Source organism: Symphalangus syndactylus, chromosome 13 (assembly GCF_028878055.3).
Source record: "Symphalangus syndactylus isolate Jambi chromosome 13, NHGRI_mSymSyn1-v2.1_pri, whole genome shotgun sequence".
Classification (NCBI taxonomy): Eukaryota; Metazoa; Chordata; class Mammalia; order Primates; family Hylobatidae; genus Symphalangus; species Symphalangus syndactylus.
The window spans coordinates 108,872,416-108,900,006 of record NC_072435.2 but is presented as its reverse complement, the minus strand read 5'-3'; the positions used below and the strand labels follow the sequence as shown (position 1 = coordinate 108,900,006).

The 27,591-nt window shown below is 47.6% G+C and overlaps 1 protein-coding gene across 2 annotated transcripts; it reads left to right on the top strand.

Annotated features, from left to right (window-relative positions):
* Positions 1-69: 69 nt before the first annotated feature.
* Positions 70-26,295, top strand: IQCD (IQ motif containing D). Of its 2 annotated transcripts, XM_055238317.2 has the most exons (5): positions 72-345; positions 13,719-14,540; positions 20,917-21,150; positions 24,127-24,198; positions 25,842-26,295. In XM_055238317.2, the coding sequence occupies exons 2-5, from the start codon at positions 13,812-13,814 to the stop codon at positions 26,160-26,162; spliced, it is 1,356 nt and encodes a 451-aa protein (XP_055094292.1). In that variant the 5' UTR covers positions 72-345; positions 13,719-13,811; the 3' UTR covers positions 26,163-26,295. The 2 variants fall into 2 exon arrangements, with proteins under 2 accessions (XP_055094293.1, XP_055094292.1); XM_055238318.2 differs by lacking the exons at positions 20,917-21,150; positions 24,127-24,198 and having other exon boundaries at positions 70-345.
* The last annotated feature ends 1,296 nt before the right edge of the window (positions 26,296-27,591 follow it).

The following is a 27,591-nucleotide window of genomic DNA, read 5'->3' as shown; positions in this document are numbered from 1 at the left end:
CGCAGGTCTCGCCCGCAGCCGATGCGGTACTCCCAGCCCGCCTCCTTAAGAAGGGGCGGGACGAAGAATCCACGCCCCTTTCCCCTCCCTTGTTCCCCGCCTTACTCGTTGAGTCCAACCCAGAGGGAGTCCCAAGTCTTTCCATTGGTGAAAGGTCAAAATGACGGTGCTTCTAATTGGTCAGACTTCAGGAGGTGGGGACAACTGAGCAGAACAAGAAATTGAATGGTGAAAAGAAAGGTCAGTCAGACACCGAGTCCCGCCTTCTGAGATTGGCGGGTAACCTAGCAACGCAGGGACCGCGGCGGTAACTGTGGCTAGGGAAACCTGGAGCGGTCAGAGCAGGTGAGTAACCAGGTGGGAAAGGGTCGCGGATCGGGGGAGATATGGAATAGGGTTCAGCCCTCTGTCCTTTGGCTCCCTGAGGAATTAGAAGCCCCCGCCGCGATCTCGTCTCAGCTTCAGGACCCTGTCCCTCAGCTCCTGCCTCAGTCTGGACCTCTCGCTCCACAACCTGCAGGGAGCCGGCCTCCATTCTGCCCCTTCTACCTGCCCACTTCATGGCCCCACTCCCTCATCCCTAAAACGAGGAGGACAACAGTCAAGCAGAGTTACATCGTAGTTAACTTATTTCAAGTCAAACATGGGAGCTGTGGGTGGGAGGGGAGTTTATAAGTCCCCTCCAATTTCACCCAACGGCCATACGTTCCTCGGTGAGCAGGCAATCTCACTTCAGTGTTTAAAATTAGGTAGTTTTGTTTGTTTGTTTGTTTTTTGTTGTTGTTTTTGCCGAGCGTGGTGGCTTACGCCTGTAATCCCAACACTTTGGGAGGCCGAGGTGGGCAGATCACTTGAGGTCAGGAGTTCTAGACCAGCCTAGCCAGTATGGTGAAACCCCATCTCTACTGAAAATACAAAAATTAGCTGGGCATGGTGGCGCACCTGTAATCCCAGCTACTCGGGAGGCTAAGGCACGAGAATCACTTGAACCCAGGAGACCGAGGTTGCAGTAACCCAAGATCGTGCCATTGCACTCCAGCCCGGGCAACAGAGCAAGACTCTGTCTCAAATAAATAAATAAATTAGGTAATTTTTATTACACCACTTTTGCCTTTTTCCTAACTTTGGAATTTAACTCCCATCTGCATCCTTAAGATGTGATCTCATTGTACCTACTGAAGACAGAGAATTTCTTGTGATGATTAAATGAGGCTGAGGGCCGGGCGCAGTGGCTCAGCCTGTAATCCCAGCCGAGGCCGGCAGATCACCTGAGGCCAGGAGTTTGAGACTAGCCTGGCCAACATGGTGAAACCCTGTCTCTACTAAAAATACAAAAAATTAGCCCGGCCTGGTGGCGTGTGCCTGTGATCCAGCTACTCGGGAGGCTGAGGCGGGAGAATTTCTTGAACCCGGGTGGTGGAGGTTGCAGTGAGCCGAGATCATGCCACTGCCCTCCAGTCTGGGTGATAGAGCGAGACGCCAGCTCAGTAAATAAATAAATAAATAAGGCTGAGGTGGGAGAATCGCTTGAACCCAAGAGGTGGAGGTTGCAGTGAGCCATGATTGCACTACTGCACTCCAGCCTGGGCGACAGAGCGAAAAACCCTGTCTCAAAAAAATATATAACAAAAAAACTTTGGCCGGGCGCAGAGGCTCACGCCTGTAATCCCAGCACTTTGGGAGGCCGAGGTGGGCGGATCACCTGAGGTTGGGAGTTCGAGACCAGCCTGACTAACGTGGAGAAACCTCATCTCTACTAAAAATACAAAATTAGCCGGGCGTGGTGGTGCGTGCCTGTAATCCCAGCTTCTTGGGGGGCTGAGGCAGGAGAATCACTTGAACCCGGGAGGCGGAGGTTGTGGTGAGCCGAGATCGTGCCATTGCACTCCAGCCTGGGCAACAAGAGCAAAACTCCGTCTCAAAAAAAAAAAAAAAACAAAAAAAAAACAAAACAAAAAAACTTTGAGGTTCAAAAGATATTTTCATAAGAAAATGAAAAGATCAGCCACAGACACAGACATGGAGGAAATATTTGCAAATCATGTGTCTTATGAAACAGTTGTATATAGAATATAAAAATAACTCTTATAACTCAATAAGAGGACAACTCAATTTTTTTAATGGGCAAAAGAGTTGAGTAGACATTTAAAAATCAAAAAGACAATCCCAAGTATCATCATGTAGATAAATAAACGAACTGTAGCTTTCATATGTTGCTAGTAGGTACAGCAGAATACCAATTGGTACCACTGATCTGAAATATAGTTGGCAGTTTCTTAAAAAGTTAAACGTAGGCCAGGCATAGTGGCTCATGCCTGTAATCCCAGCACTGTAAGAGGCACAGGCAGGTGGATCACCTGAGATCAGGAGTTCGAGACCAGCCTGGCCAACATAGCAAAACCCTGTCTCTACTAAAAATACAAAAATTAGCAGGGCATGCTGTCAGGTTCCTGTAATCCCAGCTATTTGGGAGGCTGAGGCAGGAGAATCACTTGAACCCAGGAGGTGGAGGTTGCAGTGAGCAGAGATTGTGCCATTGCACTCCAGTATGTGTGACAGAGTGAGACCCTGTCTCAAAAATAAATAAATAAATAAATAAATAAATAAAATAAAAAATAAACTTACACATAACCTAGCAATTCCACTCTTAGGAAGGTACCCCTCCCCACCCCGCCCAGTGGAAACATAAGTCCACACAAAGACTTAAATATAAATGTTCTTAGCAACATCACCTTTAACAGCCCAAAACTGGAAACAACCCAAATGTCATCAACAGGTGAATAAATAAACAACTCATGATATTTCCATAGAATTGAATACTATTCAGCAATAAAATACTATTCAGGAATGAAATACTAATAATTGCTACAACCTGGATGAACCTCAAAACATGTTAAGTTGAGGGTTTTTGGCCCAGTGGCTCACGCCTGTAATCCCAGCAATGTGGGAGGCCAAGGCAGGAGGATCCTAGTTTGAGCCTAGGAGCCTGGCAACAAAGTGAGACTCTATCTCTACAAAAAATACAAAAATTAGCCAGGCATGGTGGTATGCACCTGTAGTCCCAACTATTCAGAAGGCTGAGGTGGGAGGATCACCTGAGCCTGGGGAGGTCGAGGCTACAGTAATCCATGGTTGCACTGCTGCACTCCAGCCTGTGTGACAGAGTAAGACCCTGTCTATTAACAACGACAAAAAAAAAAGTCGGCCGGGCTCGGTGGCTCACGCCTGTAAATCCCAGCACTTTGGGAGGCCAAGGCGGGCAGATCACCTGAGGTAGGGAATTTGAGACCAACCTGACCAACATGGAGAAACCCCGTCTCTACTAAAAACACAAAAAAAATTAGCTGCGCGTGGTGGCGCATGCCTGTAATCCCAGCTACTTGGGATGCTGAGGCAGGAGAATCGCTTGAACCCGGGAGACAGAGGTTGCAGTGAGCCGAGATCACGCCATGGCACTCCAGCCTGGGAAACAAGAGCAAAACTCCGTCTCAAAAAGAAAAAAAAAGAGTCAGGATTTTTCAACCTCAGCTCTATTGACATTTTGGGTGAGAAAATTCTTTGTTGTGGGGAACTATCCTGCCAATTGTAGGATATTTAGCAATATTATGAGCCTCTACCTACAAAATGCCAGTAGTAGCCTCTCTCAGTTGTGACAAGCAAATGCATCTCCTGATTATTGCCAAATGTCTTCTGGAGGGCAAAGTTGCCCCAGGTTGAAAACCACTGTGCTAATCAAAAAGTCAGATGCAAATGATTACATACTGCATGATCCCATTTATATGAACTATCCAGGAAAGTTAAATATGAGTGGAGGCCAGGGGCAGTGGCTCACGCTTGCAATCCCAGCACTTTGGAAGGCCAAGGCAGGTGGATTACTTGAGGCTGGGAGTTCAAGACCAGCCTGGGCAACATGGTGAAACCCCGTCTCTCCTAAAAACACAAAAATTAGCCAAGTGTGGTGACACGCACCTGTAATCCCAGCTACTTGGGAGGCTGAGGCACAAGAATTGCTTGAACCGCAGGAGTGGAGGTTGCAGTGAGCCTAGATCACGCCACTGCACTCCAGCCTGGGTGACAGAGCGAGACTCAGTCTCAAAAACAAAACAACCACAACAAAAAATGTGAGTGGAAACAGAGATTGTTTGCAGATTAGCTCATGGGAATTCGGGGGAGTGATAGAAATGTTCTAAAACTGGATTGTAGTGATGTGGCAACTTCAGATACATTTACAAAAATAGTCACTGAGTTTTACACTTACAATGGGTGAATTTTATGGTAATGTAAATTAACCTCAATAGAGCTGTGAAAAAAAAAATTACACGTGTGATTAGTACTATGCAGGAAAGGTGAGAGAGTTTCCACAGGTTGTAAAGCGCTGTCTGTTCCAGTCCGAGGAGGGGTAGCCATTGAGCTAAGACCTAAAGAATGAGAAATTGTTAATCTAGGGAGAAATTATTCCTGGGGGGTTGGTTTCTGACAAAAGGAACATTATACATTAGTGCCTGAGAGCAAGAGGAGTTTGAGATAGGCTGTTTTTTGTTTTGTTTTGTTTTTGAGACAGAGCCTCTCTCTGTTGCCCAGGCTGGAGTGCAGTGGTGCAGTCGCGGCTCACTGCAACCTATCTTGGGTTCAAGCGATTCTCCTGCCTCAGCCTACTAGGTAGCTGGGATTACAGGTGCCCAACACCATGCACTGCTAATTTTTGTATTTTTAGTAGAGACTGGGTTTCACCATGATAGCCAGGCTTGGTCTCGAATTCTTGACCACCCGCCTCGGCCTCCCAAAGTGCTCCCAAAGTCCTGTAATCCTAAAGATTACAGGAGTGAGCCACTGCACCCAACCCTGTTTCGTTTATTTTTAACGCTAGTCCCAGTTGGCAAATTGATTTCACTGCCCAGTAAAGGGTTGCAACCTTAAGATTTTATTTTTTAAGCAGTTTTAGATTCACAGCAAAATTGAGAGAAAGGTAGAGAGAGTTCCTGTATACCCCCTATTCCCACATGCACAGCCTGCCCCACCGTCAACCTCCCCCACCGGAGTGGTGCATTTGTTACAGTTGATGAACCTACATTGACACATCATCATCAACATCCAAATTCCATAGTTTACATAAGGGATAAGGGTTCACACTTGGTGTTGTACATTCTGTGAATTTGGACAAATGTATAATGATGGTATCCATCATTGTAGTAAGGTACATAGTATTTTCACTGCCCTAAAATTCCTCCCTGTTCTGCCTATTCATCCCTCCCTTCCCCCAGCCCTTAGACAACACTAATCTTTTTACTATCTCCATAGTTTTGCCTTTGCCAGAATGTCATATAGTTGGAGTGATACCATATGCAGCTTCTTCAGATTGGCTTCTTTCACTTAGTGATATGCATTTAAGTTTCTTCCATGTCTTTTCATGGCTTGACAGCTCATTTCTTTTTAACACTGAATAATCCTGTATTCCATTGTCTGGATGCACCACTGTTTATTCAGCTCCTGAAGGACATCTTGGTTGCTTCCAAATTTTGGCAGTTGTGAATGAAGCTGCTATAAATATCCATAAGCTTTTTTTGTGTGCACATGAGTTTTCAACTCCTTTGGGTAAACACCAAGGAGTGCAATTACTGGATCGTACAGTAAGAGCAGGTTTAAATTTGTAAGAAAACAACCGTCTTCCAAAGTGGCCACACGATGTTGCATTCCCACCAGCAATGACAGAGTTTCTGCTTCACATCCTCACCAGCATTTGGAGTTGTTGGTGTTCTAGATTTTGGCCATTCTAGTAAGTGTGTAGTAGTTAAATATTTTTTTCAAGTTGGAGAAGTCGATTGTAGAATAATCTAAATTCACTACTAGGAAATTCTTCCTTCTGTCTGAAACTGCTAAAGTGATACTGTCTACAGTTAGATATAACCAGAAATAAGCATTTCTAAAGTGACACTGTAACCAAAAGAGGAATTAAAATTCCTGATGAACTGATTGATAAGGAGGGGAGACTGGACAATGGGGAGTGATTTAAGGGAACTTGGTCTTCTTCAGCCACTAACAGGAGAACATGAATAATGGAGAAACCAGCGAAATTAAAAATGAAATAGTAAAAAGGAGTAAAAACTGCTTCTGTTTTGGCTTTTTATAAAGCCTTTCATACAAAAATATACCATATTATTTTGTGGAAAAGTACATCTATTTTAAGAAATATTAAAGTGTTGATATTAACATAATTTTTGAAGTAGTACTAAAAGTCATAAAAGCTGGCCGGGCGCGGTGGCTCACGCTTGTAATCCCAGCACTTTGGGAGGCTGAGGCGGGCGGATCACAAGGTCAGGAGATCGAGACCACGGTGAAACCCCGTCTCTACTAAAAAATACAAAAAATTAGCCGGGCGTGGTGGTGGGCGCCTGTAGTCCCAGCTACTCAGAGAGGCTGAGGCAGGAGAATGGCGTGAACCCGGGAGGCGGAGCTTGCAGTGAGCCGAGATTGCGCCACTGCACTCCAGCCTGGGCGACACAGCGAGACTCCGTCTCAAAAAAAAAAAAAAAAAAAAAAAAAAAAGTCATAAAAGCTTAACACTTTTGAGCAAGGATTTCATTTCATTCCCACAACAGTGCTGTGTCCCTGTTTCACAGGTAGGACGCCAAAGCTTAGAGAGGTTAATCGACTTACCCAAAGCCACACAGCCAGGAAGTGGTGGGACACTGGAATTGCATTCCAAATGTGTTTTTCGTTTCCACTTCAGTAATGAGGAAATGAAAGCCCAGAAGATCAAGTGGACTTGCCCAAGGCTATATAGCTTGTGGCCAGCGGAAAGTATTTCATCATAACCAGCAACATAGAAATCTGTCCCAGGGGGCATGTTCCCTCCCAACCTGAGTCACTATCCCATGTCCTCTGTCTCCAAAGCACCAGATAATCCTGGAGCCTGCAGCCACCCAGCCAGCATTACAAACAGGGTCCCAACTGTCAATACCTCCAGCATTCATTGCTGCAGCCCTAGCCTGGGAATCTTTTACAGACCAGTTATAAACCATAAAACACAGGTTCTCAAAAAGGACAAGAGAGGAGGATTGGGTAATAGTTCAAAGTTAGTCACAGAAAGAAAAAAAAAACACTCAACTATGAAAAATAAAAAATTAATTATATTTAAATCTTTTATTTAAAAAATTCCAAGCCCTGAGTAAAGGGATGCAAAACAACATAGACCAATTCTTGGCCTACAGTTTTATCATGAAAATATGACTCTCTTTTCTGGCTCCAATTCAGGACATATATATTTTGCAAAACAACATTATCCTATTATGCCAGCATCTCCCAGTGAGGAGACAGGCCTATTGGTAAATCTGGGTTTGCCATCTCATTATTCAACAGTGATTTCTTTTTCTTTTTTCTTTTTTTCTTTTTCTTTTTTTTTGAGACGGAGTCTTATGCTGTCGCCCAGGCTGGAGTGTGCAGTGGTGCGATCTCAGCTCACTGCAACCTCCATTTCCCTGGTTCAAGTGATTCTCCTGCCTCAGCCTTCCAAGTAGCTGGGATTACAGGCACGTTTCACCACACCCGGCGAGTTTTTGTATTTTTTAGTAGAGACGTTTTGCCATATTGCCCAGGCTGGTCTGAAACTCCTGACCTTAGGTGATCCACCTGCCTCAACTCCTGACCTCAGGTGATCCACCTGCCTCAGCCTCCCAAAGTGCTGGAATTACAAGAGTGAGCCACCGAGCCCGACCGCAACAGTGACTTCTTTATTGAGCACCTACTGTATAGTAGTTGCTTGGGATAGCAGGTTTCATCATGAATCTGTTGCTTCTTTCTAACCCCTCACTCTCCCCCTCCCTAGACTTGAAAGGCTCAGATAAAACAGAGTTTGGAAGAAAGCTAGAGGTTTGCGGGGTAGTGAGATCTTTCTGAGGCTAAAAAGAAAATTCCTCTTGAGCATAGGAGTTCAAGACCAACCTGGGCCACATAGCAAGACCTTGGGTTTTTTGTTTTTTGTTTTTTTTTGAGATGGAGTCTCACTGTGTCACCCAGGCTGGAGTGCAGTGGTGCGATCTCGGCTCACTGCAACCTCCACCTCCCAGGTTCAAGCAATTCTCCCGTCTCAGCCTCCACAGGTGCCCACCACCACGCCCAGCTAATTTTTGTATTTTTAGTAGGGAAAGGGTTTCACCATGTTGGCCAGGCTGGTCTCAAACTTCTGACCTCAAGTGATCAACCTGCCTCAGCCTCCCAAAGTGGTGGCATTAGAGGCATGGGCCACTGCCTCTTCTGGCCCGGCCAGAAGTCAATCTTAAAATCAAGAGACTGGACAGAATAGTGCTGATGGGGTGCAGGCCCTGCCACTTCCTAGCTGTAAACTAACTAGAATCATCTAACCTCTCTCTCTGTCTCCCTTTCTTCATCTGTAAAATAGAAGTAATAATAGCACCTACCTCATAGTGTTGCAAGGATTAAAGGAATTAATTTGTATATAGCATTCAGAACAGTGTCTGCTACACAGTAAGTTCTCAAGAACTTACTTAGCTAATGTTAAAATGGTATTCCTTAAAATGAGATCTGGATGAGGATGGAAAAACTACCTATCAGGTACTATGCTTATTACCTGGGTGATGAAATAATCTGTACACCAAACCCCGATGACATGCAATTTACCTATATAACAAACCTGCACATGCACCCCTGAACCTAAATTAAGAGTGAATTTAAAAAGAGAGAGAGAAATCCATTTCCCGCACTCCAGTTTTGTTTTTTTTTTTTTTTTTTTTTTAAACATCCTTTGACTTTTCCACTTGCCAGTTTGGATTTGCAGGGTAGTTGTAAGTGCTGGGTTTTTTTCCTTCTCTCCAGGGGGGAAAAATATATAATTTAGTTCAAATCTTATTTTTTTCCTCAAAATATTCTAAAAGCGAAAGTAATAAAATATCCAACAAGCCCGTTTGAATGAAGACGAGGTATAATTTGCATGATAAAGATATATTTCCATTTATAAAGTTCATCAGCAGAATTAATGACAAATAAAGGGAATATCCAATTAAAGTTTCCCATCCATTAACAATTTGCTTCACTCTCAGGGCAGGAATTTTAAAAGGAGATGCTTAAGTTAGAAATGATTTAAATATTAAGGTTGGTGGCATTAAAAAGGACATGAAATGATCATATTAGGATTCAAGGAAAAGAGATTCTGCAGTCATTTTTGTCGTCAGAGTCAGATGCATTTCCCCTCAATCCTAGTTCCACGGGCTTTTTCTTGTTCACCCAAATGAGCTGTCAAGAACTGATGGGTGTCATCATAATCAAAGAAAACAAGTTTGCCCTTTAAAGCAAAAGAGGTAATTTGGCTGAAAGCAAATTGGAAACATTTCATATAATGTTGCATTTCCAGCCGCAATCTGAAGAATTCAGGCATTTTGATTTATGTCTGAGAGCTTTGGGGTACAATGGAGAGGACTGCATTCATTAACTACCTTGTTCACATTCATCCTGTAGCCATAGGCAAAGATCCTTCATCCTCGGAGAGGCTGAGAAAGCTCCATGGCTGTCCCTAAAACTTTTTTTTCATTTATGAGATAGGATCTAGGCTGGGCGTGGTGGCTCACACCTGTAATCCCACCACTTTGGGAGGCCGAGGTGGGCAGATCACCTGAGGTCAGGAGTTCGAGACCAGACTGGCCAACATGATGAAACCCTATCTCTACTAAGAATACAAAATTAGGCTAGTGTGGTGGCACACGCCTGTAATCCCAACTACTCGGGAGGCTGAGACAGGAGACTGCTTGTACCCAGGAGGCAGAGGTTGCAGTGAGCCCAAATCACACCATTGCACTCCAGCCTGGGTGAAAAGAGCAAAACTCCGGCTTAAAAAAAAAAAAAAGAGGAGAGATAGGATCTCACTCTGTCACCCAGGCTGGAGTGCAGTGGTGCATTCACAGCTCACTGCAGCCTTAACCTCCCCGGCTCAAGCAATCCTCCTGCCTCAGCTCCCCAAATAGCGGGGACTACAGGCACCTGCCACCGTGACGGGCTAATATATTTTTTTTTTACTTTATTTGCAGAGGTCTCATTTTGTTGCCCATGCTGATCTTGAACTCCTGGGCTCAAGCAATCTTCCCTCCTTGGCCTCCCAAAGTGCTTGGATTACAGCTGTGAGCCACCAATCTCAGCCTCCTAAAACTTTGTCTTCAGGAAAAGCCTCAAAGGATCTCATGAGATTCATTAGGGAGCAGGAAGTGTGTGTGAACCAAAGTGATTGAAGATAATTCTCAATCCTCTGCTCCCAAAGGGCTTCTGGTTTGTTTTTTGTTTTGTTTTTGTTTTTGTTTTTTTAAGAGACAGGGTCTCACTCTGTTGTTCAGGCTGGAGTGCAGTGGCCTGATCATAGCTCACTGCAGCCTCAAACTCCTGGGCTCAACCAGTCCTCCTACCTCAGCCTCCCAAAGTGTTGGGATTACGGGCGTGAACCATGATACCTTGCCTGATTTTGAATACATTCTGCCTTGCCAAGGAACTAAACATCCTTAGCACCTGATCTGGCCTGGCTGTCTTTTCGTTCTTAGTCACTTTAGGTGTTTCTTTGATTCCCTGCCATTCTCTTGGTGTGCTTTTTGGTTTGGTGAGTTGAAGATATCTTTTGTGGCTTCAAGTGTCACTTCCTTCTCCTGGGCAACATAGCGAGACCCTATCTCTACAAAAATAAAAATACAATAATTAGCTGGGCATGATGGCATGTGCCTGTAGTATCAGCTACTTGGGAGCATGAGGCAGGAGGACTGTTTGAGCCCAGGAAGTCGAGGTTGCAGTGAGCCATGATCGTGCCACTGCACTCCCTGGATCATGGGAAGGCCAAGACACCATTGTCCACTGCAGTACGGCAGCTAGAGCTCAATGAGTTTAAAAGTGAGCTCATTGTCCTCTCCTCCAAACTTCCTCTCCCAATTTCTGCCATAGTTTCCTAAGGGCCCCATCTTTCCCTACCAGTCACCCAAACTCAAAACTCTTTCACTCATCAAGTCCTAATGATTCTTTCTTCAAAACATTTCTCACATCTACAGACAATATGAAAATAAAAGTGGCACAGGTAACCTGTAAGTAGTAACTTACAGCTTTCATTGGTGCTTACTTCTTATGAGAGGGGGAAAGACAGACAATAAACAAATAAACAGGTGCATATAGGGATGTCAGATGGTGATACTTAACCTGGAGAACAAACAGGATATGGGGGAAGAGATGAAGAAGAATCAGGGTGAAGGATGGGGATGTTATGGGGGGTAGGGATGTTATGGGGGGTGTCCATCTGAGACATGGTGTTGGGGGGTGGGCAGACATCCTGGGCAGTAGGTGTTTTTTTTTTTTTAAGAGATGGGGACTTGCTATGTTGCCTGGGCTGGTCTTGAACTCCTGGGCTCAAACGATCCTCCCACTTCAGCCTCCCAAAGTGCTAGGATTACAGGCGTGAGCCCCTGTGCCTGGCCAAGGCAGTAGGTGTTCATTCAATAGTTGCATCAGAAATCATTAAAGTCCTGGACTTGGGATTTTCGTTTTCCTGGGTTAATGCTATTAGTCAGTTATTGAACATTTACAGTGTGCAGGCCCTGTGCTGGAAGCTTCTCATTCATCCTGAGGACTCCCGTATTACAGCTGAGGAAGCCCAAGCTCTGGAGGATTAAATGACCAGCCCAGAGACTCCCAGCAAGGATTTGAACCCAAGTGGGGCTGTGCAAAGCTAGTACTTTTAGCCATTGTACTATGAAAGCAACATAAATTACTGATCTCTAATTGCCCTATAGATTTTTCTGAAACAGTTATTTATTTACCTATCTATCTTTTGAAACAGAGTCTCATTCTGTTGCCTAGGCTGGAGTACAGTGATGCAAACTTGGCTTACTGCAACCTCCGCCTCCTGGGTTCAACAGATTCTCATGCCTCAGACTCCTGAGTAACTGGGGTTAACCTGAGTGGAAGATGCGTACCACCATGCCTGGCATTCTCTCGTATTTTTAGTAGAGACAGGGTTTCGCTATGTTGGCCAGGCTTGTCTTGAACTCCTGACCTCAGGTGATCCACCCGCTTCGGCCTCCCACAGTGCTGTGATTACAGGTGTGAGCTACCATGCCTGGCCTGAAACAGTCTTTTAACTAAACTTTTTACTTTGTAATAATTGTAGATTTATAGAAAAGTTGCAAAGATAGTACGGAGAGTTCCCGTATGCCCTCCATTCAGCTCCCTCTAATGTTAACATCTTAGATAACCTTGATGTGTTTGTCAAAACCACAAAATTAGGCCCGGCGCGATGGCTCGTGTCTGTATTCCCAACACTGGGAGGCTAAGGTGGGAGGATTGCTTGAGCCTAGGAGTTCAAGATCAGCCTAGGCAACATAGTGGAACTCCTCTCTACAAAAAGTTAAAAAACTAGCTAGGCATCGAGCACCCGTAGTCCTAGCTACTTGAGAGGCTGAGACAGGAGGATCACTTGAGCCCAGTAGGTCAAGGCTGGAGTGAGCCATGGTCACACCATTGCACTCCAGCCAGGGTAACAGCGCCTACAAAATTAATGCTGGTACAATGCTATTAACTAAACTTTAGACTAGATTTGGATTTGGATTTGGATTTCTCCAGTTCCACTAATGTCCTTTTTCCACTCCAGAACCCAATCCAGAATACAACATTGCATTTAGTGAAACAGTTTTTAAAATTGTATTTCAAAGTTATATTTCACCACCAACCACCCCACCAATTTTTAAAATCAGTACTTAAAAATGACCGGGCATGGTGGCTCAGGCCTGTAATCCCAGCACTTTGGGAGGCAAAGGCAGGTGGATCACGGGAGATCAAGAGTTTGAGACCAGCCTGGCCAACATGGCAAAACCCTGTCTCTACTAAAAATACAAAAATTAGCCAGGCATGGTGGTGCACACCTGTAGTCCCGCTGCTCAGGAGGCTGAGGCAGGAGAATCACTTGAACCCTGGAGGCAGAGGTTGCAGTGAGCTGAGATCATGCCACTGCACTGCAGCCTGGGCGACAGAGCAAGACTCTGTCTCAAAACAAATAAACAAACAAAACAAAACAAAACAAAACTTTAAAATCAGTGAAAATGTGCCATTCCTAGTCCTGTTAGTCTTACACTGCTGTCTGTCCTGTCTCTGTCCTGCTCAGACATAGGCTGAGGCCTGTGGTTCCATCGCCCAGGCTCCCTTGTCAGTTGGTTTCCTGCTGGTTTTGGCCAAGGGCAATAGAAAGAAACCAGGGTATTTCTCCTCCCCCACCGCCACCCTTCTTTAACCTCCATTTCCAGCAATGTCTCTAGCTCCTCTGGGAACTGATGGCTGTGGTTCAAGCTTCCCCTGGGTGACCCTGGGCCCCAGGCTCACCACCTCTTCATGTGGTGGCTTCCTGCCATTGACAATTGCGGGACGGCTTTGTCTTCCCCTAGTTGGCCTCTCAACTCTCCCATCACTGATGTAACCAGTCTCTGGTTTTAAATCCTTAGAATGGTGTCTGTCTTCCTGGCTGGTGCCTGCCTGACACATGTGTCTGAGATGCCTCCACACTTTGTCTTCCTGCCCTTGTGGCCCTAACACCCTCACAAAGCTGAAAACTCTTCCAGTAGTGAAAGGTTCTGTGTAAAAGTGACAGAGGACCTAAGATGAACTCTTGATGTCAACAGTTGTGGTTTCTGCAGCTACACTAACCACACAGATGTCAGCACAGCTGCACTCACACCTACTTCTTCCTTTTGCAGGATGGCCAGAGACAATAAAAGCATGAGACCCAAGTAGTCTACCAAAGTCTCCATCTCTGCGGAACTACAGAGGCACAGAGGGCTGCTCACAAGATGGCTTTAGACATTCTCGCCATGGCCCCTTTGTATCAGGCCCCTGCCATCAACAGAATAGGGCCAAAGGCAGACCCATCTAAAAGGCCAGCTGACCCACTAAAACCCTTGGTTCTCTCTAGGACCAAACTCACCACTATTGAGGCCAAAAGGATCATGTCCATCCTGGATGAGGCGATCTACAAGGTGGAGCTGGTGACCTTGCTGTCGTATGTGGCATCCAACAGAGAGGATATGGAGGGGATGCTGGGGGAGGACATCATGAGGGCAGTGAGAGAGCATGAGGATCTCTGCCAGGTCCTCCTTGAAAATGTCAGGTGCCTGAAAGAGAAAGAAAGGCAATTGCAGGAGCAAGAAGAGGCTGAGGAGGAAGGGTGGCTCAGAGACCGCCTCCTTTCCATAGAGCTGCAGAAATCCAGCCTCTCACCACTTACGCAGCAGATCAAAGACTCCACCAAGAATGTCCTGAGACTCTTGCTCCACAACCCCCAGGCTGCTAGGCTCCTGCAGATACAGACACAGGGTAGAAGTGCAGAAGCCCAGAATTTTATTGACAGCCTGATAGAGCTTCGTGGTTTCCTGTTTGAAAAACTACTCACCAGTCCCATGGAAGCGAGGGATAAGGCCCAGTTCTTACAGGATATCAGTAGACAGAATAGTAATAACCAACAAATCATCGATACTCTTGAAAAGGAATTGGCGGAGAGAATGAAGAACAGGAATGCAGAGGTATTGTTTCATAGTATTGCTGAAATTACTGAAGAAGCCACACAAATCTTTTGTTGGTTGGGTTTTTCCTCAATGATTGATCAACTTTTTTTTTTTTTTTAAGACGGAGTCTCACTCTGTTGTCCAGAGTAGAGTGCAGTGGTATAATCTTAACTCACTGCAACCTCTGCCTCCCAGGTTCAAGCGATTCTCCCACTGCAGCCTCCCAAGTAGTTGGGATTACAGGTATATGCCACCACGCCCGGCTAATTTTTGTATTTTTAGTAGAAACAGGTTTTCACCATGTTGGCCAGGCTGATCTAGAACTCCTGACCTCAAGTGATCCTCCTGCTTTGGCCTCCCAAAGTGCTGGCCACTGCGCCTGGCCAATTGATTGACTGATTTTTTGAGACAGGGTCTGACTCTGTCGCCCAGGCTAGAGTGCAGTGGCATGATCACAGCAGCCTCCATCTCTCAGGCTTAAGCAATCCTCCCATCTCACCCTCTCAAGTAGCTGGGACTACAGGTGTGTGTCACCATGCCTGGCTGATTTTTTGATTGTTTGTAAAGATGGGCTCTTGCTACATTGCCCAGGTTGGTCTCGAACTTCTGGGTTCAAGAGATCCTTCTGCCTTGGCCTCCCAAAGTGCTGGGTTTACAGGCATGAGCCACTATGCCCGGCCTCCCCAGTGATTTTTTTTTTTTAAGATGGAGTCTTGCTGTGTCACCCAGGCTAAAGTGCAGTGGCAACATCTTGATTCATTGCAACCTCCGCCTTCTGTGTTGGGAATGGGTGCTCGGTGTCGCCAAAATCAACACTGAGACAAAGGATCTCTCAGCAAGGCTAGTTTACTCCCTGCAGAAAGGGTGCTGCTTGCTAGCAGTCTTGTGACAAGAGCACACACGAACAAAAGAGACGGGGTCATTTATAACCTGACGCATCCACCCTACTGCTGTGTCCAGTTTCCATTGGCTGGAACAGGACCTCACATTCTGTACTCAACCCGATTGGCTAGCAACTTAGAACGTCCCCAAAGAGGCAAAGGCAGAGGGGAACAAAGGAAGAGAGCAAGTAACTTCTGGAATGCTGAGAGAGGCATAAACACCTTCAAATAAGGAAGAGGAATAGGCTATGACTTAATGCTTGCTTGGAGCAGTTCAGGTATGCCAGGGCAAATATCTAAGCTAAAATGTGGGAGCTAAGAACAGAGTATACTGATTTCTTTTTTTTTTTTTTGAGACAGAGTCTTGCTCTGTCGCCCAGGCTGGAGTGCAGTGGTGCAATATCGGCTCACTGCAAGCTCCGCCTCCAGGGTTCACACCATTCTCTTGCCTCAGCCTCCTGAGTAGCTGGGACTACAGGTGCCCGCCACCATGCCCAGCTGATTTTTTTTTTTTTTTGTATTTTTAGTAGAGATGGGGTTTCACCATGTTAGCCAGGATAGTCTTGATCTCCTGACCTCGTGATCTGCCCACCTCTGCCTCCCAAAGTGCTGGGATTACAGGCGTGAGCCACCGGGCCCGGCCTATTGATTTCTTTATTACAGCTAGCAGAATTGAAGAATATTAACACAGGTCTTTGAGTAAATTTTGGTTCTAAGAGAGGTTACTGCCTATTCTGAATTAGACTGGGAGGAAAGTCCGTTTGAAGAGGAACCTCTATTTCATTTTCTATAGCCCGGGTTCAAGCAATTCTTCTGGCTCAACCTCCCAAGTAGCTGGGACTACAGGTGCCCGCCACAATACCCAGCTAATTTTTTTATTTTTAGTAGAGATGGTGTTTCACCATGTTGGCCAGGCTGGTCTTGAACTCCTGACCCTAAGTGATCTGCCCGCCTTGGCCTCCCAAAGTGCTGGGATTACAGGCGTGAGCCACTGTGCCTGGCCTAAACAGCTTTTTTTTTTTTTTTTTTTTAATTCATTTACTCCACAAATTATTGTAAGTACTTACTAGGTGCCAGGTCTTATAAATAAGCCCATGTGGTTCCAGCCCCACGGAGTTCACAGTAAGGAAGATAGGAATTAAAGAACTCATTTAATTACAGTTTTGAGTACAATGTACTTCTCAAAGGGAGTGTTACAGGAGAACTTAACACCAAAAGGGTCAGGGACATTGAAGCCAAGATATGAAGAATGTGAGGGCATGAACCAGGCAAGTGCAGTGAGGAAGAACCTTCCAAGCTAGGGATCAGTAAACTTTTTTTTTTTTTTTTTTTCTGAGACAGTCTTACTCTATGCCCAAGCTGGAGTATAGTGGCGTGATCTCAGCTTACTGCAGCCTCCACCTCCCAGGTTCAAGTGATTCTTGTGCCTCAGCATCCCAAGTAGCTGGGATTACAGGCACATGCCACCATGCCTGGCTAATTTTTGTATCTTTTAGTAGAGACAGAGTTTTGCCATGTTGGCCAGGCTGGTCTTGAACTCCTGGTCTCAAGTGATCCTCCCACCTCAGCCTCCCAAAGTGCTGGAATTACACGTGTGAGCCACCCCACCTGGCCCCAGCTTTTTCTACAAAGGGCCAGATAGTAAATACATTAGGCTTTGTGGGCCAGATGGTCTGTTGCAATTACTCCACTCAGCTCTGCTGTTATAGGGGGAAAGCAGCCACAAACAATATGTAAATGAATGGGCTCTGTTCCAACAAAACTTTACTTACAAATACAAGTGACTGGCTGGATTTGGCCTGTGGGCCATAGTTTGCCAACCCCTGTTCCAGGTGGAGGGTAGGGCGCACCTCAGTCATGAGATAGGAATAAGCCTGGCTAGTTCAGAAACCCAAAGAATGCCAGTGAGCTAGAGAGAAGGGACAAAGATGGGCTGGGAATAGTTCAGAAACCCAAAGAATGCCAGTGAGCTAGAGAGAAGGGACAAAGATGGGCTGGGAAAGCAGGGGAAGGAGACAGATCACACGGGACCTTTGAGGCCTAATCAAGGAATTTGGTCTCTAGAAGTTTTTAGTTTGAGAGACAAGATCTCGCTCTGTCACCCAGGCTTGAGTGCATTGACACGTTCATAGCTCACTGCGGCCTTGACCTCCTGGGCGATTCTCCTGCCTTAGCCTTTTGAGTAGCTGAAACTACAGGCATGCACCACCACTCTTGGCTAATTTTTTAAATTTTTGTAGAGACAAGGTCTCGCTATGTTGCCCAGGCTGGTCTGGAACTCCTGGGCTCAAGCAATCCCCCTGCCTCAGCCTCCCAAGTAGCTGTGACATGCCACCATGCCTGCCTAATTAATTTTTTTTTCTTTTTTTAGAGATGGGGTCTCTGGCCGGAAGTGGTGGCTCACACCTATAATCCCAGCACTTTGGGAAGCCAAGGCAGATGGATCACTTGAGGTCAAGAGTTCAAGACCAGCCTGGGCAACATGGTGAAACCCCATCTCTACTAAAAAAAAAAAATATATATATATATAAAATTAGCTGTGCACAGTGGCTCATGCCTGTAATCCCAGCACTTTGGGAGGCCGAGGTGGGTGGATCACCTAAGGTCAGGAGTTCGAGAACAGCCTGACCAACATGGTGAAACCCCATCTCTACTCATAATATAAAAATTAGCTGGGTGTGGTGGCACGCACCTATAATTTCAGCTACTCGGGAGGCTGAGGCAGGAGAATCACTTGAACCCAAGAAGTGGAGGTTGCAGTGAGCCTAGATTACGCCATCGTACTCCAGCCTGTGCGACAGAGTAAGACTCTGTCTCAATAAAAGGGAAGGGAAGGGAAGGGAAAGGGGGGGATGGGAGGGGAGGGGTCTTACTCTGTTACCCAGGCTGGTCTTAAACTCCTAGCTTCAAGGGATCCTCCAGCCTTAGCCTCCTGAGTAGCTAGGATTATAGGCGTACCACACCAGCTAGAAGAATTGTTAAGAAGGGAAATGAGGGTGTGGTGGCCTGTAATCCCAACGCTTTGGGAGGCCAAGGCAGGTGGATCACTTGAGCTCAGGAGTTCGAGACTAGCCTGGGCAACACGGCAAAACCCCGTCTCTACATAAAAGACAAAATTAGCTGGGTGTGGTGGTGTGCACCTGTAGTCCCAGCTATTCAGGAGGCTGAGGTGGGAGGATCCCTTGAAGCTAGGAGTTTAATACCAGCCTTGCGCCCAGAAGGCAGAGGTTGCAGGGAGCTGAGATTGCACCACTGTACTCCAGCCTGGCCTGCAGAGCAAGACCCTGTCTCAAAAAAAAAAAAAAAAAAAGGGAAACAGTAGTAGCATGATCCCAAACCTAATAATAATTGTCATATTGGACACATACAGGGTATTTTGTTTTACATACATTTTCTCTCTAAATCTTTACAAAAACCCTGTGAGATGGTGTATGAGTACAGATTTGGCTGCTATAACAGAGACACCCAAAATAGCTGTGGCTTAGTCAAGACGGCAATGTATTTCTCTGTAGTGGAAACACCAGAGCTGGTGTGGCATCTCTGCTCCCCAATTTGTCAGAGGTCTGGTTTCTTCAATGTGACTTCCCTGCTGTCCCCCACATGGGACTTCTGCCTGTGGGCCAAGATGGCTGCTCCAGCTTTCCTCATCATGTGGCCCCTGGTCCAGCCAGCAGGAAAGAGGAAAGGGGAGGAGAGGGCTTAGTTCTGCCCCTTAAGGACACATGTGGAGGTGGCACACAGAACTTCCACACATATCTTGTAGCCACACCCAGCAGAGAGAGGTGCTAGGAAGGACCGACTACCTGTCACCGGGGCTGTATTATGCTCCACATTCTACCCCACAACCTCTCTGGGGAGAGCAGACATGGGGGATAGCCAGGCTGCACTGCCACAGGCCCTTCTGTTTCTATCTCCCACCACTGATGAGAGGTTCAAGGCCCTGGGAAACTATTCACTACCCCCCTCCCCAGTGCTGGGTTGGGCACTTCTCACTGAATTTGTCCTTTAAAGCATTCACTCAACTTTGTGAATAACATATCTGTGTGTGATTTGTGTGGTCTTGAGGGGTCTGGCTCCTCCACAAGAAAAGGGGGACCTTGTCTATTTCAGCCTGCCACTGTGTCCCCAGTAAGCCTGTCCAAAAGAGGGGCACGATGTATACTTGCTGAGTGGACAGAGGACGGGCTGCTGAGCCCTCGGGCAGGGAGGTTACTAGTAAGGTGGGAGGGGCATCATCTAGGAATAGGCAGAGGGACACAGGTGGCCCTGCTGGTCTCATTCGGGTGCTAGAACCAGCTTGGGGCTTCACCTTGGACTGACCTAGGGTCAAATGCCATTTTTGCCAGGTGGGCAAATTTCATGTCATTGAACCTCAGTGTACAATGAGGGGAGACACCAATCAGGCACGTGTGGGGAGTCTACAAGGAGAGCTGTGACTGCCGATCATATTCCCAGCACCTGGTGCCTAAAGCCTTCCCTGCAGGATGGGCTTCCCCAAAGGCACTGCCTCCCTGCCCCCAGTGTGCAGGAAGTGAGCAGATGCCTGGCGGGCCTGCTGCCAGCTGACCCAAGCCCAAGATGGTGGCGTGAGCAGCCATAGCACCACTGTGCTCAGAGGGAGACTCTAGTGTATGTGAGAAGACTTGAGAGCTTCTTTACAAAACTGTCTCATCCTCCACCCCCATTCCTGTTCTAGAATCCACCCAAGGCAGGGGACAAGCTAGGCATGGGCCCTCAAGAAAGAGCCCGCTGGCAATCCCTGCAGCCTGTGTTCATTGCACACCTTCATGCACCCCACTAAGTGTCTCTGCCAGCTGGGCCTCCCCTGCTGTGTCCCCAGAAGGAGCATCACTGCTGTCCCAGTCCTCCCCTGTGGCCTCAATCCAACAACCTTGTACCTTTCACTCGTGCAAGGAAATAGAAGGTGGTGGCCAAGAACATGGGCTCGAGGTCAGACAAACCTGGCTTCAGGCCCCAGTTCAGCTGGGCAACCCCAGACAGATGAAGCCACCTCCTTGAGCCTCAGTTTTCTTGTCTGTAATCAGGCTGTCCCTGACCTCCACTGTGGGGTTGGGGGTGTGATTAGAGAGATATAACCCAGGTAGCATGCCTGACCCGGAGGGAGGATGCAGTGGTGCCAGCCTCTGGTGACTGTCAGTGGATATGGAGAGTTTTTTTTTTTTTTTGAGATGGAATCTCACTTTGTCACCCAAGTTAAAGTGCAGTGGTGTGATATCTCTGCTCACTGCAACCTCTACTTCCCATATTCAAGTGATTCTCCTGCCTCGGCCTCCCAAGTAGCTGGGATTACAGGCCTGCACCACCACACCCAACTAATTTTTGTATTTTTAGAAGAGACGGGATTTCATCATGTTGGCCAAGCTGGTCTCAAACTCCTGACCTCAGGTGACCTGCCCATCTCAGCCTCCCTAAGTGTTGGGATTACAGGCGTGAGCCACTGTGCCTGGCTGGGCATCGAGGTATTAATGGAGTCCTTTCTCTTCCTGGCTCAGGTGGAAAAGGAGAACTTTGTGATCCAAGAACTGAAAAACCACCTGCACCAGGTGCTCAAGTTCTCAGAGAACAGCCTCCTTCGCACTAAGCAGGAGGCTGAGAAGCAGCAGAAGGCCGATTTCCGGGCATCACAGGCCAGGGTGGCCAAGATCCAGCAGGATATCCTGCAGCTGCAGTCACAGTTTTACAACCTGGTCATGGAGAACTGGGAGGCAGAGCAGGCGCTGAGGAAGGTGCCCCGGGAAGCGGGGAGGATGGGCCGATGGGGCCCTTGGTGGGGGGGATGGGTGGGACTGTTCCATCACTCCTGGAGGTCCAGCAGTGTTGCTCAGGGCAGGACTGTACCAGCTACTCAGGAAGTGGCTTGGTGGAGGGGAAGGGCACAGGAGCAGGGAAGGCCCAAATCCAAGCCAGTGTCTCCTGGGAGGCAGGAAGGGGCAGCACACAGGCCTGGGCACAGGGGACAAAGAAACTGGGATCCTGTCCCAGCATTGCTGCATGCCAGCTTTGTGACCTTGGGCAAGTTCCTCAACTCCTCAGACCCCCACAGGGATAATACCCACGTCGTCAGAGGCTGGGTGCCGTGCCAAGGAATAGCATGTAAAGCTCAGGCAAATCACTCAACTCCTGCCCAGCTGCCGAGTTCACACCTCAGAAATGAAAATGCTAACATTGGTCTTAATGGTTCTTACATGAGAATTACATGAGATGGTAGTGAGAGAGCTGGTGCATAGTAAGTGTTCAATAAATATCATTTCCGACCAGCTAAGGTGGCTCATGCCTGTAATCCCAACACTTTGGGAGGCTGAGGTGGGAGGATCACTTGAACCCAGGAGGCAGAGGCTGCAGTGAGCTGTGATCGCACCACTGCACTCCAGCCTGGGCAACAGCAAGACCCTGTCTGTACAAAGAATAAAAGATAAATTAGTCAGGCGCTGTGATGTGTGCCTATAGTCCCAGCTACTTGGGAGGCTGAGGCAGGAGGATCACTTTAGCCCAGGAGTTTGGAGGCTGCAGTGAACTATGACTATGCCACTGCATTCCAGCCAGGTCAACAGAGTGAAACCTTGTCTCTTAAAAAAAAAACCCAAAACCTTCATTTGCCTTCTCCTTCATCATCTCAGCCAAGCCCCAGGCCTAGCACACACCCAACTTCCAAATCTCTTTCCTCGTAAAAGGCACCCTTTTTAATACTTGTCCCCAGTCTATTAGTGTCACACTCTTGAGCATCTGATGGAAGCCACGGGCCTCTCCCCCAGAAAGAAGGCACAGATGCACATACACATCCTAGTGGACAGTTCCCCGGGGAGCCCAGGCCCCCTGAAGCCGGCCTACCCATGGTGCCCAAGCTAAGCGCTCTTGCTCTGCAGGATTAAGAAGTTGATTTATTTATTTATTTATTTATTTATTTATTTATTTATTTTTGAGACAGGGTCTCACTCTGTCACCCATGCCAGAGTGCAGTGGCGTGATCATAGCTCACTTCAGCCTCCAACTCCTGGGCTCAAGCGATCCTCCCATCTCAGCCCTCATGAGTAGCTGGGGCATGTCACCACATCTGGCTAATTAAAAATTATTATTATTGGCCAGGCGCGGTGGCTGACTCCTTTAATCCCAGCACTTTGGGAGGCTGAGGCGGACAGATCTCCTGAGGTCAGGAGTTCGAGACCAGCCTGGCCAATGTGGTGAAACCCTCTCTCTACTAAAAATACAAAATTAGCTGGGTGTGGTGGCATGCACCTCTAATCCCAGCTACTTGGGAGGCTGAGGCATGAGAATTGCTTGAACTCAGGAGGCGGGGGTTGCGGTGAACCGAGATCACACCACTGCACTCCAGCCTGGGCGACAGAGCGAAACTCCATCTCAAAAGAAAAAAAAAGTATTATTTTTTTGTGGAGACAGGGTTTCGCTATGTTGCCCAGGCTGGTCTAGAACTCGTGGCCTCAAGCAATTCTCCCATTCCCACCGCGGCCTCTCAGATGGTTGGGATGAGCCACTGGCCCAGCCTGTTTATTTTTAATTTAGGTTAAATTTACATAATATAAAACCATTTTAAAATGAGCAATTCAGTGGCATTTAGTATATTCACAACGTTGTGCCACCCCCACTTCCACCACTTTTATCTAGTTCCAAAACATCACCTCAAAATAAAACTCCATATCCGTTAAGAAGTTACTCCCCGTTCCCTTATTCCCCCTGTCCCTGGCAATCACTAATGTGCTTTCTGTCTCTGTGGATTCACCTATTCTGGACACGTCATATGAATGGAACCCTCTGTGACTGTTGTGTCTGGTATGTTTTGGTTAGCACCGTGTTTTCAAGGTTCACCCATGTTGTAGCATGGATCAGTGCTTCATTGCTTTTTATGGTGGAAATAATCTTTTAAAAACAAGATTAGATCATGTCCCTCCACTGCATCTAAATCACCCAGTGGCTTCACCTCACCCTTTCCTGAGAATACAGCCTCCTTTTGCTGACACTCCCTCTGTGACACAGCCTTTTCCTTGGACCTTGTGGGGACCACTTCCCTCCTCGCCACTCCCTTCCAGTCACACTGGCTTGATTTCTGTCCTTTAATTTTTTTTAATTTTTATTTTTTGAGACAGTCTCGCTCTGTTACCCAGGCTGGAGTGTGGTGGCATGATCTCAGCTCACTGCAACCTCTGCCTCCTGGGTTCAAGCGATTCTCCTGCCTCAGCCTCCCAAGTAGCTGAGATTACAGGCGTGCATCACCATGCCTGGCTAATTTTTGTATCTTTAGTAGAGATGGGGTTTTGGTATGTTGGCCAGTCTGGTCTCAAACTCCTGGCCTCAAGTGACCCGCCTGCCTCAGCTTCCCAAAGTGCTGGGATTGCAGGCGTAAGCCACCACGCCAGGCCGATTTCTGTCCTTTAAACAGCACAAGCTTGTTCCTACCTCAGGGCCTTTGCACCTGCTGCTTTCTCTGCCTAGGATGTCCTGGAACCAGGCTGCTGGCTTCAAATTCAGGCTCTGCCACCCATTAGCTCTGTCACCTTGGGCAAGTAAGATAGCATATCTGAGCCTCAGTTCCCTCCCCTGTGAAATGGAGAAAAGGGAACCTCCTTGTGTGGATTCAATAGGCGAGGCATGTCAAGCACCTGCCACAGAGCCTGGTGATGCAGAGAGTGCTCAGTGCCATTGATTGTTAATATATTCCATCAAACAATGACAAATTGGATCTTTTCTAGAAGAAATATAAAGTGGAAACGGAAATCGAGAAGTGGATCCAGAAATACGATACAGAGATGGGTGAGAAGCAGGTATTTGTTGCTGAATAAGTCTCTCTTGCCTGCCTTTCCCAAGACCTGGGAATGGGATGAATGGGAAGAGTAGCCTTGGGATGGTCCATGGAGTGGGCAAACTTCTGAGCCTCTCTGCAGGGAGCACTTCCCTTTGTTTAAAGGGTTTGTCCAGCCTGGGGCAGAGTGAGAGGTGGTAAAGAAAAGAGCCAGAAGCTGCAAGGCCAAGTGCGGTGGCTCATGCCTGTAATCCCAGCACGTTGGGAGGCTGAGGTGGGAGGATCGCTTGAGCTCAGTAATTCAAGACCGGCCTGGGCAACAGAGCAAGACTCCGTCTCTATTAATAAAAAAAAAAAAAAAAAAAAAAAAAAAAAAAAAAAAAAAAAAAAGCGACTGGCTAGAAGGGCCTGACACTGGGCCTAATGATCGTGGCTCCATCTAGTGTTCACATCCCGTACTCCTCTGGATGGGCTCCTGTCAGCACCCCTACAAGATGGGGCTCCTTCCCACAGACTCAGATGGGAGCCTGACTCCACCGCGTCACTCAGTCACTCAGCCAGTTTTTATTGAGCACCTGAGATGTGCCAGCTGTGTGGCCTTAAGCAAGGTACTTGACCTTCCCAAGCCCGTTTCTGCATCTGATTAGCAGAGGCAGTGATTCCCATTTTGGGACCGTGGCAGGGATTCGGTGAGACACCATGACTGCAAGCGTGTGTGCCCAGCACAGGGTCTGGCCTGGAGGAAGTACTCAGGGGGTGGTAACCTTCAAATTGAGACACCCCCAAACCCTTCACCCAGCACTGGGATAACATTGGTGGCCCATGGCTCCAACCCAGGGGCCAGGGAAGACTGGGGAGCACTGGAGGTAACATGAGCTGGAGTGAGCCAAAGCCAGGTGTGCTCTTCAGAGAAGGGCAAGTCAGAACCTTGTCCTGGGCAACAGTCAGGGCCTGGAGAGGGGAGCTTTGCAGGCTGGGGCTCTCATTTCTCTGGGCCCCATGAGGCTTGTGGGTTGGTTGTGGCAGGGACTTTGTCAACCCAGCTCTGCGTCCTCTGGCAGTGCTCTGCTTTTTGTAGATGCTGGGAAAACATCAGTGCAAGGAAGGAAAACAAGTAAATGACACCAGGAGAGGCTATGGTTAGACATAAGGAAGAACTCTGGGACTCCGTTTGAGGCCTGAGAAAGTTCCTTCTCCTCTGGTGTCTTGTGGAACAGACTGCTTTCATGGCAGCAGCCTCCATTTCTTGTGTCCCCACTGTGTGCCTGGCATCATGTCCAGTACATTATGTCCATCGGGTCATTTAATTCTACAAACAGCCCCTGGCTTTGGAATCGTCCCTATGTTTCAGATGAGGAAAAACAAAGGCCTGAAAGGTGAAGTCAGTTGTGTGGCAGAGCTGGGACTTAAAACTAAGTTTGCCCAACTCACAAGCCTGTGTTCTTTTCCTGTTCCTGAAATTATTTCAGTTGGGTCTTTCCTAGAGCTAGGATGGAGCCCACCCCCTCTCCCCATCCATCTCACTGGGACCGAGAGATGCTGAACAGCTTAGCTTAGGGGCGTCGCGGGGGAGAAGCCCATTTGGGAAGGGTAGGGGCGCCTCAGGGAGGAGGGTGGGAGGAGGCACTCTATGTTTGGTGACCCCAGCCCCACCTCTCACCCCAGGAGGAGTTGGAGGATCTGGATGCTGTTCACAGGGAGGAGAAGATCTCGCTGGAGGAGCTGAGGCAGAGGCACAAAGTGCTGGTGGGAGAGTTTGCGCAGATCCAGGAAGAGCGGGAGATTGACTCCAAGAAAAGGATGGAGGCGGAGCAGGAGATGGTGCGCATGGTACGGGCGGCCACGCTCATCCAGGCCCTATGGAAGGGCTACCTGGTGCGCTCCCTGCTCAGATCCAAGAAGAAGCAGAAGCGGGGCAAGGGCAAAGCGAAGGACAAGGAGAAGGGCAAGCAGAAAGGCAAGAAGAAGGGCAAGGGCAAGAAATGAGCTCTCCACCCAGCCTGCGGCTGACCCTTATCCTCCCAGAGACCAGGCCAGGAAGCCCCGGGATGGAGAGCACTAAATTCACGGCTTTCATGATGTTTTTATTTAATAAATTAAAAAGTATTTGAAGCCACATTGAAGGGAACGCTTTATGAATAAATCTCTTTACCCAGGGCTGTGGGCTGTGTGTGTCCAGCTCACAGATGGTGTTTCCACGAGGAGGGTGGAGCCTGGGGTGTCAGCCCAGAGATGATGGTTCCTTACTTCAGCCTTAGTGGGAAACCAGACCCCAGCTGCAGCCCGGAAGCTGCCATGGCCATGATGGACACATCACCCACCAGGGCAGTGGGGTGTGGGTCACAGCTGCCCATAGGGGGCACAGGAGCAGGTAGGGAACTCCAGGAGGAGCGGGGCCTCAGGTTTCAGGCTGCCCCCAACCCTGTTCTGGGATTAATTTGCCTGCAACTTCCCCTGCTCCAGCACTGTGAAAGCTCAGAGGGAGTCCTGAGGTCACAGCAGTCCTCAGCCTCACATTCCAGGGAGCTGAACAATTATTTAAAACAACTTTTTTTTTTAATGTAAAAAATTTTTAGGCCAGGAGTGGTTACTCACACCTCTAATTGCAGCACTTTGGGAGGCTGAGGCAGGCAGATCACTTGAACTCAGGAGTTTGAAACCAGCTTGGGAAACATGGCAAAACCCCATGTTTTATTTTTTGTCTCTACAAAAAATTAAAAAATTAGCCAGGCATGGTGGCACACGCCGGTAGTCCCAGCTACTTGGGAAGCTGAGGTAGGAGGATCACCTGAGTCTGGGAGGGTTGAGATTGCAGTGAGCTGAGATTGTGCCACTGCACTCCAGCCTGAGTGACACAGCAAGACCCTGTCTCAAAAAAAAAAAAAAAAAAAAAGGTAGGTAGAGACAGGGTCTATGTTGCCCAGGCTGGTCTTGAACTCCCGGCCTCAAGCGATCCTCCTGCCTGGGCCTCCCAAAGTGCTGGGATTACGGGCATGAGCCATCACACCCGGCCTGAACAATTATCTTTAAATTATTTGTCGGCATTTAAAAAACTGAGGGCTACCATGTAGAAATCCAAGACTCTCCCTTTTCTGGAAAAAAATCTAATCATCCAGATACCCCAGGTCTGCATATCTTCTAGGGCTCAGCAGCAGCAGCCCCCATTAGATGGTAAAGTAAGTTGCCCCCATCCTCACCACCCCCAACTGCCTTACATACACCACAGCCTGCTGTCTGTTACCCTTTAGTGTCACCTTGGGCTATTGCCAGATTTTACTGTAGTTGGGAGGAAAGAGATTTTTTTTCTTTTTTTAGACAGAGTCTTGCTCTGTTGCTCAGGCTGGAGTGCACTGGTTGGATCTCAGCTTACTATTGCCTCTGCCTCCCAGGTTCAAGCAATTCTCCTGCCTCAGCC